This window comes from Nothobranchius furzeri, chromosome 6 (assembly GCF_043380555.1).
Source record: "Nothobranchius furzeri strain GRZ-AD chromosome 6, NfurGRZ-RIMD1, whole genome shotgun sequence".
NCBI classification, from domain to species: Eukaryota; Metazoa; Chordata; class Actinopteri; order Cyprinodontiformes; family Nothobranchiidae; genus Nothobranchius; species Nothobranchius furzeri.
In genome coordinates this window covers 39114743-39128196 of record NC_091746.1, presented here as the reverse complement: position 1 = coordinate 39128196, position 13454 = coordinate 39114743, and the positions used below count along the sequence as shown (strand labels likewise).

General features: G+C 40.6%; 1 protein-coding gene and 1 long non-coding RNA gene across 2 annotated transcripts; one reads left to right on the top strand and one right to left on the bottom strand.

The window, feature by feature from the left end:
- Window positions 1-3162: 3162 nt before the first annotated feature.
- On the bottom strand, window positions 3163-4366 carry pnx (posterior neuron-specific homeobox). The gene is made up of 3 exons (XM_070552688.1): window positions 4310-4366; window positions 3807-3942; window positions 3163-3736 (listed from the first exon to the last, which is right to left on the bottom strand). Exons 1-3 carry the CDS (start codon window positions 4364-4366, stop codon window positions 3312-3314), a joined length of 618 nt encoding a protein of 205 aa, XP_070408789.1. The 3' UTR covers window positions 3163-3311.
- A 427-nt stretch (window positions 4367-4793) lies between these two features.
- LOC107374873 (uncharacterized) lies at window positions 4794-5685 on the top strand. Its single transcript, XR_001571597.3, has 2 exons — window positions 4794-5483; window positions 5561-5685. It is a non-coding gene; the product is annotated as an uncharacterized lncRNA (long non-coding RNA).
- Window positions 5686-13454: the final 7769 nt, after the last annotated feature.

Genomic DNA, 13454 nt, shown 5'->3' with positions numbered 1-13454 from the left:
CTGAATCTCCTTTATTTCCCAGCATCCTGTTTCATAGTTCAGTAACGTTCCAGTCACTCGTTGACTTGACAAAAGTGATACCAGATTTGGCACCATGTGGAAAATAATCCCAACATCAGGGTCTGGCATCAGGATAATCTCTGAGTTTATCACCCATGATAAAAGGGGAACACAACACACGTTTTTACTGAACACACTTCTTTGAGTCTTCATCTTCCAAATGTGAACACAACCCTCTGGGGCTCCAGATGCTATAATCAAAACCATCGGTGATTCATCACATCAGTTTAAAACAGCCTAGCATCTGAGGACGGATGCTTGAGCCAAACAAGATACAGATGTGCTGCAGAGGGATTGTCTCTTTTTATGATGAGTGTGTGTGTGTGAAAGACGTGCCGCCAGGAGTACAGTCCTTGTCTGGAGGAGTCTGAGAGATGTCCTAACAGGTTTTAGAGCAAAACAAGCAACATGTCATTCTGTCTGTCCGGCTTCTTGTGTGCATTTAAAAACACATTCAGTCTTTTTTTTCCAGTGTTTGTAATGTGGATGCTGAAGACATGTGTTATTTTACAGAGTATTGCAATACTGTATGTATGAATGATTGTAGGTAAAGTGTACACGTGCAGGCCATTTACCAGTCTGCCTCCTCAGATTTATTTTTGGCGCCATCTTGTGTTTAAAAAGGGTTTTAATAATAAAAAGTGTACTTTTTTAGCCATCTTGCTTTAAAAAGATTAAATTAATATTCTTTATTGTATCGAAAGATTGTTATTCTAAAGACTTCAAAGCGTCAGTTTTCCCCTAATGTTCTCGTTCATGTTTGTGTGTGACACACTCGCCAGTCAATAGACACCTGTGCCTTGTTTTCCTTAACAACCTCCTCTTATTTAAGCTCATTCACCTCTGGTTGTAGGATTCTCATTCGTAGTCAGGGGCACAACTACCTACTTTCGGTGGGGTATGCCCCCCCCCCCCCCCCCCCACACACACACACCCACACACACACACACACACACACACACACACACACACACACACACACACACACACCACTAAGTGTGGTGAAATCTGAGAAAAATTTGAGCTACATGTATCGATATATGTTCATGGTATTGTAATGATACAGTGCTCAGCATAAATGAGTACACTCTCTTAAAAAGTGTAATCAGTAGCTCAATGAACAAAAGAACAATTTCCAGAAATTTCACAAGGATGGGTTTTATTGAACTCTTGTTTAACTCCATAACATGAAATTAGGATTAATAATATAACTTAGATCACAAAGTCTTCAGTTTAACTAAAATTGGATGAAACAGAAATGAATCCACCCCACAAAAAAAACTACTACATCTAGTATTTTGTGTGACCACCGTGATTTTCAAGGACAGCACTAAGTCTTCTAGACATGGAATGAACAAGATGGCGACGTATTGCAATATCTATCTTTTTCCATTCTTCAAGAAGAACATCTTTTAGAGCCTGGATGCTGGATGGAGAGTGATGCTCAACTTGCTGCTTCAGAATTCCCCACAGGTGTTGGATCGGGTTCAGATCAGGAGACATACTTGGTCGTTCAATCACCTTCACCCTGTTCTTCTTCAGAAATGCAACAGTAGCTTTAGATGTGTATTTTTGGATCATTGCTGTGTTGCAAAAGTGCACAACGACCAAGTGCATCTTCTCCTTCAGTATAGAGCATTACATTGTTGAGTTCATGATGTCATCAATGAAATGCAGCTCCCCAACACCAGCAGCACTCATGTAGCCCACATAATGGCACCGCCACCACCATGCTTCACTGTAGGCACCATGCATTTCTCTTTGAAATCCAATCCTCACCTTTACTACCCCATACAGGTTTGAAACCATTAGTTCCAAAAGCTGTGATCTTTGTCTCATCACTCCAGAGTCTAGAGTCCCAGTAGTCTTCATCTCTGTCAGCATGTGTCCTAGCAACTCCTAGGAGTGCTTTTTGTGCATGAGCTTTAGGAGAGGCTTCCTTCGTGGACGATATGCCTGCATGCCATTCCTCTGCAGTGTGCGCCGTATGGTGTCATGGGAAACTGTCACTCCAGGTTAGCTTTCTACTGCTTTAGCTAACTGCACTGAACTTGCATGGTGATTTTCTTCAACCCTTCTCATCAGAAGTTGCTCCTGTCCAGATGTTTACTTCTGTGGACGGCCTGGACATCTCTGTGAGATGGTTGCACTTCCATCTTTCATAAATTATTGGATCTCTTTTTCTACAGTATTCTGACTGATATGTAAAGCTTTGCTGATCTTTTGTAGCCCACACCTTTTAGTGCAAAGAAATAATTCCCTTTCTCAGATTTTGTGACATTTCTCTTCCATGTGCAGCCATTGCAGACAGCATGAAATGGGAAGGGCTTTTCTTTGTTATGTAATGCCCTTTATAGTCCCCTGTCTGCTGGACACCTCTTGGGACCATGTGATTATGGGATGCTGTGTGTACATTAATGAGGGAAAAAATGAATTTAATTGATTTTAGCAAATGGTTGCAATATAACAGTGATAAATTGACAGGCGTTTGAATACTTTGTTAGCTGAGAGATTCAAAACTTACACACTAAAATATTATTTATACCAAAATGCTTGTGACTGATTCAGATGAGAATGAGCCTAATCACATGTGATTCTATTAGTGTAAACACCATTGTGTATTTGAGGTGAAAGTGACAATAAATATTCAAACTTAAACAAAACAGGAAACCTTTTGAATCCAAGTTCAACTTGTGTTTTTATTTTGTTTCATCAAACAGCAGCAAACTGACTGTTTGGGCTCCCAGAGAAGCAGGATTTTATTTGTTCTCTTCCTCAGAACTGATGTTTCTGTTCTTGTTCTGTTTCTGCCTGCTTTTCATATCCATCACAGCAAATATCAAACTGATCATTCTGGCTAAAACATGTCTCTTGGTGAAATATGGATATTTACATTTCAATTATGACATTAAAAATATATTTTCTACAGGTGAGTCATAAAACTTTCACACATTTTAAACATCAAAATTTCTCTTTAAATATGTCTAGGAAAACTACAAGATTTTATGGTAAGAAACATACTAAATAACCTAAATATTTTTTAAAATAAGTTAGAAAACACTGAACATGTCTTACTGTTTAAAATGTGTCCCTTTTGTTATTTTATATTTTCATTATCAGGGTAAAAAAAGTCAAAAGGCGCCTGGACTTCTGTTGAAGACTTCTGCCTCTCACGTGTCCTGGTCCTGTAGGAATCTGTGGGCTTCTGCAGAATCATTGGAAGGTTTTGGTTCCGGTGCATCTGTGAGCATTTACGCATCATACCGACAGTAAGGCACATGTGGCAGTGAAGTGAACATTTGGAGCGGAGAGCGCTGCTGGCAGACCAGAGGGCTGTAGAAGACTGCAGCCTGTGAGCAGAGCGCTGGCGTGAAGCCCTGCTGCTCCACCTGAGCCTCCCTTCCCAGTCTGTCCTTCTTCCACTTGGTGCGCCTGTTCTGGAACCAGATCTTGACCTGGGTCTCGGACAAGCGTAGGGCCAAGGCGATGGTGTGGCGCTCTAGAACTGACAGATAGCGGCTCCTCTGGAAGCTGTGCTCCAGAACCCGCAGCTGCTCAGGTGTAAAGGCCGTTCGGATCCGGCGGTTTCTCTCTTCTGAGCTGGGACTCTTTGTTGGACTGCAGCATTCCCCAGTCTCTGGTACCAGAACCACTCCAGGTTTCACCTGGTGAGGCCCTGAAACAGAACATCAAATAAGAATCTACCAGAACCTTTCAGAATGCTTCCTGCTGGGCTGGACACTCACCTGCAACCGGTTTCCCTGTGAACTTGGTCGGGTCCAGGATGTCCTGCACAGAAAACTGTGTGGTGTGGGTTTGTGTGACTTTGGCTGCAGCTGGCTGCATGTCTGCAGGTTGTGGACTTTGGCTCAGAATCAGAACCTGGGCACCCCCGGGTTTATATATGAGCCTGCATGGGCATCGTTTCTTAAATTTACATTTTACTCAACGGGGCAGAGGTGCAGACACACTCAGGCCCAGCAGGGCCCCCAAACGGGGCCCTTAAGAATGTAAATGTGCCCTGATGAGAGAGTGAGGGGGGTCCAAGTCTGTAATTTATTGCTCTGCATCTGTCCAAAATGTGCCCCCTTTCTTCTCCCCTCGTGTCACTTGTTGTGGTTCATCATGTCCTGATTAGTGACTGAGAGACTTGACGCTGGTAGGATGCGTGAATGCTGCTTGTGATGTTAATTTATAGACTGTGAAAGAGAAAGTTGGAGCTTTTTTCTTGTGCATCCTTTGAGCTCACTGCTGAAAGGACCCTGCGGACAACTTTATGAGCGTTGTTAGACATCTGATCAGTCATCGTGAACGTTTAGTCAGTGGTCTTATGGACCAGAGGTTTTCAGTAAACCAAAGCCTCGACACCAACCGGGGAGATCCTCCTTCATCCACTCTGATGGGGGATAGATTTTTTTATTATTTTTATTTTTTGCTTCCTGGGCTAATGTAAGAGATTTACCACAAAAAAGTTGACACATTTTAACTCTGAAATTCAGACGCTGACGCACAGACGCTGACGCACACTAAAAGTTGGGTGACGAGATATGTTTGACATCTGGCAGCTCTGGTTCCCCATAAACATTGTTTATAAGAAACAGTTTGTTAACCAGGGCTGCATTCAACTCCCTGTCATGATTCTGCAGTTTTTTCCCTCTGAGTCTCTTTGCAGGTGGGCGTGTCGGAGAGCCTCAGCTGCAGCTGATTTCCCATCAGCAAGGCCAGGGGATTTAAAGAGCAAGTCACCCCCTACAATTTACTAACTCCACTCCCACTTCATGCTTGAAAAATGCAACAAATGCTGTTGCCTGGCAGACCGAGAGGGTGAAGCCGCTAACAAATACACACACACACAGGCTCACAATGGCATTGTGACATCATAATGTACCAGCTAACATCATAGCATACCTTTTAGCCAATAGCGGTGGCAGATTTAAATTCAGATACAGTGCAGAATGTTTCCCTGACGACGGCACAACACTGACAGTCAGAATATTTAAATTTTAGCTAAGATGCACTGAAGTGCCACATTATTGACCACACGTGTCTGCAGCACGATTAGACACTCGTTTATATAGTTTATCAGCAAAAAAAAGTTGATTTGGGGGTGACTTGCTCTTTAAGGAGTGGCGTGTTCACACTCCAGCACCGGTTGATGCTCTCGCCTGGGTAGCTTCCAGCCTCGTCCCGAACTCTCGTAAAATTCTGCATTCTTGTCCTGCTTTAAACTGCCTGTCCTGCCTCCAGATCACCCACCGGATCTCTGCCTGAGTTTTCTGCTTCCCTGGAGTGTGTATATCTACATTGTCACTCATCTCCCCATGCCACATGCTCTCCGCCGTCCACCTGCCCTGGATACCCGTCAGCCACATCCCCCAGACCTGACCTATCCTCTCCTCACATCCATCCTCAGTTCCATCTCAGTAAGATTCCCCTTCCCTCTGTTATCATCTGGTTCTCTCGTTCCTGGTTTTGACCTCCGTGTGTTTTCTATTTTTAGACCCCGGCCTGGTTCCCACTTTGTTGAAGTTGCGCCCTTAGTTCCCGTTTGTTTTCCCAGCACCCATTTGGAGCTGCGTCCTCACTTTATTACTTTTCCATTTAATAAATCCTTATTATTTCTCACCTCCTGCCTGTTATTCTTTCATGTGGGTCAGGAAGCTTCCTGCAATCATGACACTCCCCTGCAGCTCACACGGAGGTTGTTCTGCAAAAACAAAAAGAATACAAAATACAAGCAGAACTTCCTTGAAATGGAATGCAGCCCATCTCACAACTAGTTCAAGGCTACAGTGAAACAGGCCTGAGTGTGTGAATCCAGCCTTTCAATCATTTATCCTGTGCTCTCTGAGGTTCATCAGGAGGGTCTATGAACGGATTTCAGGTTTCAGCTGATTTTTAAAGAGCTGGTTACTAAATACAGCAAAAAATGAGAAACGAGCAAAAGGAAGAAAAAAACAGTGGACAGGAGGTATCGGCCTCTTTTTAAGCTTATTTTTCAGTGAGCGAGTGTTTAGATGTCTGCAACCTTTTATCCAGAGCCGTTTCTCCCCCTCAGTCCCCCGGAATGAATCGTATTTAGAGCCACTGTTACAGGATAGTTTGAAAATAGAAAATTTATCATTTTCAGAAATTATCTGCGAAAAATATTAGGGCCACAGAAACAAACTTGTGTTCTGTTTTCTGAGAATAATATGAAATCTGAGGGAAAACAGCCACAATTCTGACTTTTTTTTTGAGTCAGAAATCTTTTCCCCCTCTTTTATAAATATAAAAAGCCACAATTCTGTTATTATGTTTTAAAGTAAAAATTGTAACTTTTCAAATTGAGCATGGGTATGTTGTTTTCTGTGGGATATGGATGTTTAAAGAAAATAATTTAAAACAAAAACACCTATTTAGAAAAATTACATGTACTTTTAGTGGTATTTGCTATTGAAATTCAGTCAAATCCTTAGAAAAACTATGAAGCCTCTAAAACCTGCATTTGTTCAATCAATCAATCAATCAAAGCTTTATTTATAAAGCGCCTTCCGCAACCCTGTCAGGAAGCCCAAAGCGCTGAACATTGTACAGTTGTAGGTAAATATATTGAATAAATCAACAATAAAAGCAATTCAAATTACAAAATACAAATTACAAAATAGAAATTACAAGATAGATGAAACATTCTGGTACAGGAAAAATGTGTGAAACACATTTGGATTGAGTCGATGGATTGAGTGAACCAATGAAAACTGTGAAATAAATTCAACATAAAAGAGGGCCAAAATCAAACATGTTCTGGAAACGCCAAGCGGAGGAGGTGTGTTTTTAGGTGATTCTTAAAGACTGGCAGAGAGGGGGACAGCCTAACTGAGGGTTGTTATATATGATTTGTTATATATATAGATGATTTGTTATATATATAGCTCATCACCACCAGCGTGTGAATGTGTTAATGACTGATTGTGTTGTGAAGTGCCTTGGGGAGTTGTAGAGCAGGCGCTACACAAATACAGGTCACTGTTGCCTCGCAGCACGAAGGTTGCAGGTTCGAAACTCGGCTCGGCTGCGGCCTTTCTGCATGGAGTTGCGTGTTCTCCCCATGCATGCGTGGGTTTCCTCCGGGTACTCCGGTTTCCCCCCACAGATCACATCATGCCCTGTAGGTTATAAATTGTAAGTCGCTTTGGATAAAAGCGTCTGCTAAATGAATAAACATAAACAGGTCATTTATTAAAAACATGACTCACCTTTTTTTACATATCTTCCCAAAGTTAGAAAGCCCGGCTTCCCAAATGTGGAAGGTCCAAAGAGCCACTTATGGCTCCAGCGACATAGGTTGCAAACCTCTGGTTTAGATGGAATCACAGAGTTATTGGGTGACGGGGGCACAGGAGTTATGTGCTCGCCCCGTAATCACAAGGTTGCAGGTTCGAGCCCCTGCTCAGTCTGTCGCTGTCGTTGTGTCCTTGAACAAGACACTTCACCCACCTTGCCTGCTGTTGGTGGTCGGAGAGACCAGTGGCGCCAGTGCTCGGCAGACTCGCCTCTGTCAGTGCGCCCCAGAGCAGCTGTGGCTACATCGCAGTTCATCGTCATCAGTGTGGGAATGTGTCGGTTTTAATTGTGGAGTTCCACAAGGATTGATGATTGGTCCAAAATAGATTTTACTTTTGTTTGACAGATTTGTTTGAATTTATTGTCTTTGTAGATGACAGATTTAATTTGTTGTATGAATTTTTAAAGGAACTCATATAGTGAGCCGAAAAATAAGAAGATATCCTTTAATCTTTGTGTGATACACATAGATTTAGAAAACTAAATGTATGCTCTCTTGGAATCAAAAAGTAATAGATGATTATTTAGATTTATTTCTAGGACCACTTTTCTCAGAATCTTATTATTTGACAATAAACACCCCCTCCTTTTAAAAAAATATTATTATCATTTTGCATCTTGAAACAAGTTTTTTACTAACTCTGCAGGTAACATAGCTCACAATTTCCCAGAAAACATGTGGGGGTTCATAGCACCACTTATTTTTTGCCTCTTTTATTTTAAAAAATTTAATTAAATAATAACACATAACACTTAATACATCCAAATGTATATATCACATCGTACCCCCCCCAAACCAACAGTGCTGACGAGGTTTTTCTTAATGAATAAACAAATTGTTTATTGTGTAATTATGGTATATAGTGTCTGCCTCATAATCATAAGGTTGAAGGTTGCAGGTTCAACCCCCCCACCCCCATGTTGTGTCCTTAGACACTTAACCTGCCTTGCCTGCTGATGGTGGTCAGGAGGACTGGTGGAGCCATTCTCACAACTATCAGTGCACCCCAGGGTAGCTGTGGCTACGTTGTAGCTTTTCACCACCAGGGTATGAATGCGTGGGTGAATGGGTGAATAACAGATTGTTTTGTAAAGCGCCTTGGGGGTTCTAGAACTCTAGAAGGCGCTAAATCAATTACAGGCCATTTATTTATGTGAACAATCCATTTCTCAGTGAAAATAACTGAAACAGTTTTTGGTTTTGTATATTAAATACAGCAAAACCTAGGGTTGTGATATTTGTTACTCAGAACCATCTAATGAAAGAAATGTTTTTATAAAGTCGTTAACGTTTTTTTAATCTACTTTTTCCTATAAAAGCTTTAAATGGCACAAACAAAAGAACATGTTTCTGAAAGTGATGAATGAGGGTACTTAGAACTTTTAAATGGATTACAAAAGCAGGAAATGAAGCCATTTCAACATATTTAAAAGATCTACAAACTCATTTGGTGCCAGTTATTATTTAACAGGATTTAAAAGTCTCAAAGGCTGAAACTTTGCTTTTCAGAGACATCCACAGGACTATTTAGTAAAAGGATAACCATCGCTCCTTTGTGTTTCTCCTCAGGCTAAAGTCTTTTAAACTTGGCTCCTTCTGCATCCAATGGCATCATTAATGTTACAGCTCCATGTAATGGTCCTATTTAAGCCCACATTACTGCTGATGGCGTTCCAATACCCAGAGGGGCTGCTGGGTAAAAACAGACCCCAGCAGGGAGGAGGGTCGCTGGAGGTGTGGGTGGAAACATTCCTGAATGTGGCAGCTGTCGGACACCAACAGGGGAACTGGTATTGAAGGGACAGGAGGGGACAGCCCATCAGGACAAATTAGCAGATGTCAACGGTAGGCTTGACCTTCTCTGACCCAGGGCTTTGTCTCTCAGGACAATGAGGACATAATACACTCTGAGGGGAGATGGTGGAGGGAAGAAATCATTAACTGAGAACATTTCCAGTTTAAAGCGTTCAGACATTGTGTTCTAAAAAGCTTATGGTCTACTATGAATCTCCCTGTAACCCGAGACACGACATAAAAAAGACAAACAGTAGAATAAAGTCAGAAACTTCAAAAGCACAGAACAAAAACATGAATAAAACACAGTAGAATGGCATCAGACTGCTTCAGTCAGTGGAAAGTCCTGGGACGAGTCTTCAGCATCCCACCTGCGTTCCATGTAAACATTCTTGCTTTTGCTAGTCCCTTTAGACTGGAGACCACTAACAAAGCTACCTGCATGCTGTTAAAATGTAAACCTACACCACAGTCAAAGAGATGATCTTTTCAATTCTAAATTTAGCCAAAAAAATAAAATAAAATAAACTCCCAAGCAGCCCAAAGTTGCTTTAATATTCAGGAGTTCAGCCAATTTTAACAGATTTTTTTGAGTGGGCCTGAGAAAAAAAATCCTGGCATTCCTTACTGTCCCGTACTCCTCTGCACTTTCAGAAAGCTGTCACAATATTGTTGCCATCTTAAAACTTCAATATCAGATGTATTTTGCATATTTACAAGAAAAAAATGATTTCATAAACATTTACACTGACAACAAATTCACATTATTTAGTAAAGTCTGGTGGAGATTTCTACAGACAACTATGTGAGAAAAAATAAACACAATATTTCAAATTGACTGCAGTCTACGGGTTCATAAACTGATGCTGAATAAAATTCTGGAGGTCTATGGTTATTTTAAGATGGCACCAACACACAGGCTGCACTCAGACTGTTAGCTCATTAATTCTGAAAGACATAAGAGCTATTTCTCAGAACTGAGGCCCTTGGGGAAGCCATGGATAACAGTGGTAACATTTACACAGAAACTTGAATGTTGGCTGAATTCATGTGTGCTTATGTGGAACAGGTTGTAAACTTGACACGAGCTTCCTACAACTTCCTCCTGATGGCACAGATGTGTCTCTGCTGGAACAGGAAAGGGGAGGAGAACTTACGACCATTATCTCGCTGACAATCCGTTAAAGACACTTACTGCAAGTCCCAGGGAGCTTTTCAGCATTCTTCTGCTCCTTTTTGTGATGCCTGCTGGCACACTTTCCTTTGTGTTGGATGTGTTTTTACTGGTGATGGAACAACTTCAGAAATGTCTAAATAACTCAAGCCTGTGGGGTGGCCTTACAGGCACAAAAGCTTCGTTTGAGGGCTTCTTTTAGAGAGAACATCAGCAGTGGAAGGGAAGTTAGGGACAAAAAGCAACATGTGCATTTGAATGTAAGGTGCTTGATGGTATAATTATGTAAATTCACTCATTTTTACTGTATTGACCACCAAAATCAACTACATCAGAATAACATCTGAACATTTGTCAGAAAAAAGCTGCTTTTCAAATATTTTGTAAGAAATCTTTTGGAAAAATAGAAAGTATTTTTGAAATTATTTTTATTTTCATTGTAACATTAATGGCTGAAAACTCACAACATGCCACAAAGGTTTAACTGGAAAGAAAGAAGTTGACAAAGACTTTACCTATAATCCCTTAGACAAACGTTTGTTTAGTTTTAATAATAAACAACATTTTACTGTTGAATGTTCACATAATAATAGGAAAACAAAGAATACAGCCACCCGTTAAAAACAGCAACACCAATAATAATATAAAGCTTTTAAAACATAAAATAAATATATTATGGTGATGACTGATTGAAGAATAAAAATATAATTGGTTAGGTTTTTTAAAATAAAAAGTGCATACACTTTTTTTCTCATCCTGTAAATCAGTAAGATTTTTGAAGGTATAGAAGGCAAGGGTTTTATGTTCTAACCTTCGAAACATAACAAAGCACAGTGAAAAAGTAATGACATGCTTGTCTTGCTGCCTCTTTAAAGAGCAAGTCACTCCAAATCAACATTTTTTTGCTGATAAACTGAGTGTCTGATCGTGCTGCAGCCACGCGTAGTCAATAATTCGGCATTTTAGTTCATCTTAGTTAAAATTTAAATATTCTGCCTAAAACTGTCAGCGATGCACGGTCGTAAGGTAAAAACTCAGCACTGCATTTGAATTAAAATCTGCCATTGCTATTGGCTAAGAGGTACACTATGATGTCAGATGGTACATTATGATGTCACAATATCATATATATGTCACAATAAAGTGTGTGTATTTGTTAGCGGCTCCACCCTCTCGGTCTGCTAGGCAACAGCATTTGTTGCATTTTTCAAACAGGAAGTGGGAGTTGAGTAAGAATCTGGTAGGGGGTGTTTGGACTATAAAACATCAAATGTAAACTTTGATATTCAATAAATCAATTAAAGACCCCTTCCCTTTCATCAGGATGCTTTCCTTGATAATCTTCTTTGTGAAGACTTTGATGGAAAATCCAAGCGCTGCAAGTGGCTCATATTACACTGAAACCCAGTATTGTTGTACTCTATGTAATTAAAATAAATAAATAAACAAAATAGTTGCACTAACACATAATGAAGTGCCTAAATGTATGAAATGTATATAAATAAAGCTGCCTTTTCATGCCTATAATGAACAAATATACATCTACCAGCAGTGTTGGGGAGAATACTTTGTAAATGTATTTAGTTACAGAATACTGAATACCTGCTTTAAAATGTATTTTGTAACGTATTCCGTTACTTTGCTTAATCCTGGTACTGTATTCTGAATACAAGGAATACTTCCCCTAAAAATCAGCATTTAAGTCTGTTAAACATCACAATGTGTGTTGGTAGCTACTCCCTCAGGAAAACAGAGGACATGTTCATGCTAAACAATAGGAACTGACTGGGAAAATAAAACAATTCTTCAGATTAGATGTTGTCTTTGGACTCAGCTAGTAGGCTGTTTGCTGGGAGACAAAAATTGCACTGCACCATCAGATTTCAGGCACCTAGCTCCTTTTTTACAGTGAAAGATTGCTTGAATTTCCAGGAAGTTAATGCATTTTCTTCTTTTACTGCTAGTAGGTTGATTTGGCTGCGGTTGTGGCTCCACCCACTCCACCTCCAAGTTACTACTCGGGGGTGTAGCCTTTTCAGCCATAGTGTTACTATGGTTACAGAGGCACATTGTTTAGGGGCATTATGGGATAGATAGCCTGCATAACACAGAGATGCATGTTGCCCGAAATTAATTCATCTTTCGAGTGAAAAGTGGAAAACACACAAGTATTCCAATGGTATTACGAAAGTAACTGTATTCTAAATACCATGTTTAAAAATAGTAACTGTAACTGAATACAGTTACTCATCTTTATTATTTCAAATACTGTATTCTAAATACATGTATTCTGTTACAGCTGTGCAGTGGTTAGAGCGGTTGCCTTGCAGCAAGAAGGTCCTGGGTTCGCTTCCCAGCCTGGGATCTTTCTGCATGTTCTCCCTGTGCATGTGTGGGTTCTCTCCGGGTACTCCAGCTTCCTCCCACAGTCCAAAAACATGACTGTTAGGTTGACTGGTCTGTCTAAATTGTCCCTGTGTGTGTGCATGATTGTTTGTCATGTGTGTCTCTGTGTTGCCCTGCGATGGACTGGCACTCTGTCCAGAGTGTACCCCGCCTGATTGCCCATTGACCGCAGGAGATAGGCACCAGCCCCCTGCGACCCTGCGTGGACAAGCGGGTTCAGACGATGGATGGATGGATGGATGCATTCAGTTACTCCCAACACTGTCTACCAGTTCTGCATTTCCCAGGATCCAGCTGTTTATTTTCTCTTTCCCGTTCTTTACATTTTTTAATCACATATTTTTTTCTAATTTTAACTGTATTTTAAATCATTTTTTCTATATTAAATTTTTTTTTCTGTCCTTGTGAAGCGTCTGCTCTTTATCTTGTGAGGCACTCAATAGGCGCCTCCTTCAGCTTGGCCCAGGGCAGCTGTGGCTACAGTGTTCCTCACCATCAGTGTGTGAATGTGTGTTGGTGAATGGATGAATCATACACAGCAGTGCAAAGTGCTTTGGAGTCCTCCGACTCTGAAAGGCGCTATACAAGTGTGGATCCTTTATCATAAAAGATATTTCTTTCTTTCTTTACACTTTTTATTTGAGCTTTTTGATTAAAAGTTAATTTCCCAAGCATCAAAGAGTTAAAGTAATTTAC

Coding starts and splice junctions, on each gene's coding strand:
- pnx (XM_070552688.1), bottom strand. CDS start 4,366: ATGACTGATCAGATGTCTAACAACGCTCATAAAGTTGTCCGCAGGGTC. Junction 3,943..4,309: donor TCCGCAGGGTCCTTTCAGCA/GTGAGCTCAAAG, acceptor GGGGGTGCCCAG/GTTCTGATTCTGAGCCAAAG. Junction 3,737..3,806: donor CACAGGGAAACCGGTTGCAG/GTGAGTGTCCAG, acceptor GTTCTGTTTCAG/GGCCTCACCAGGTGAAACCT.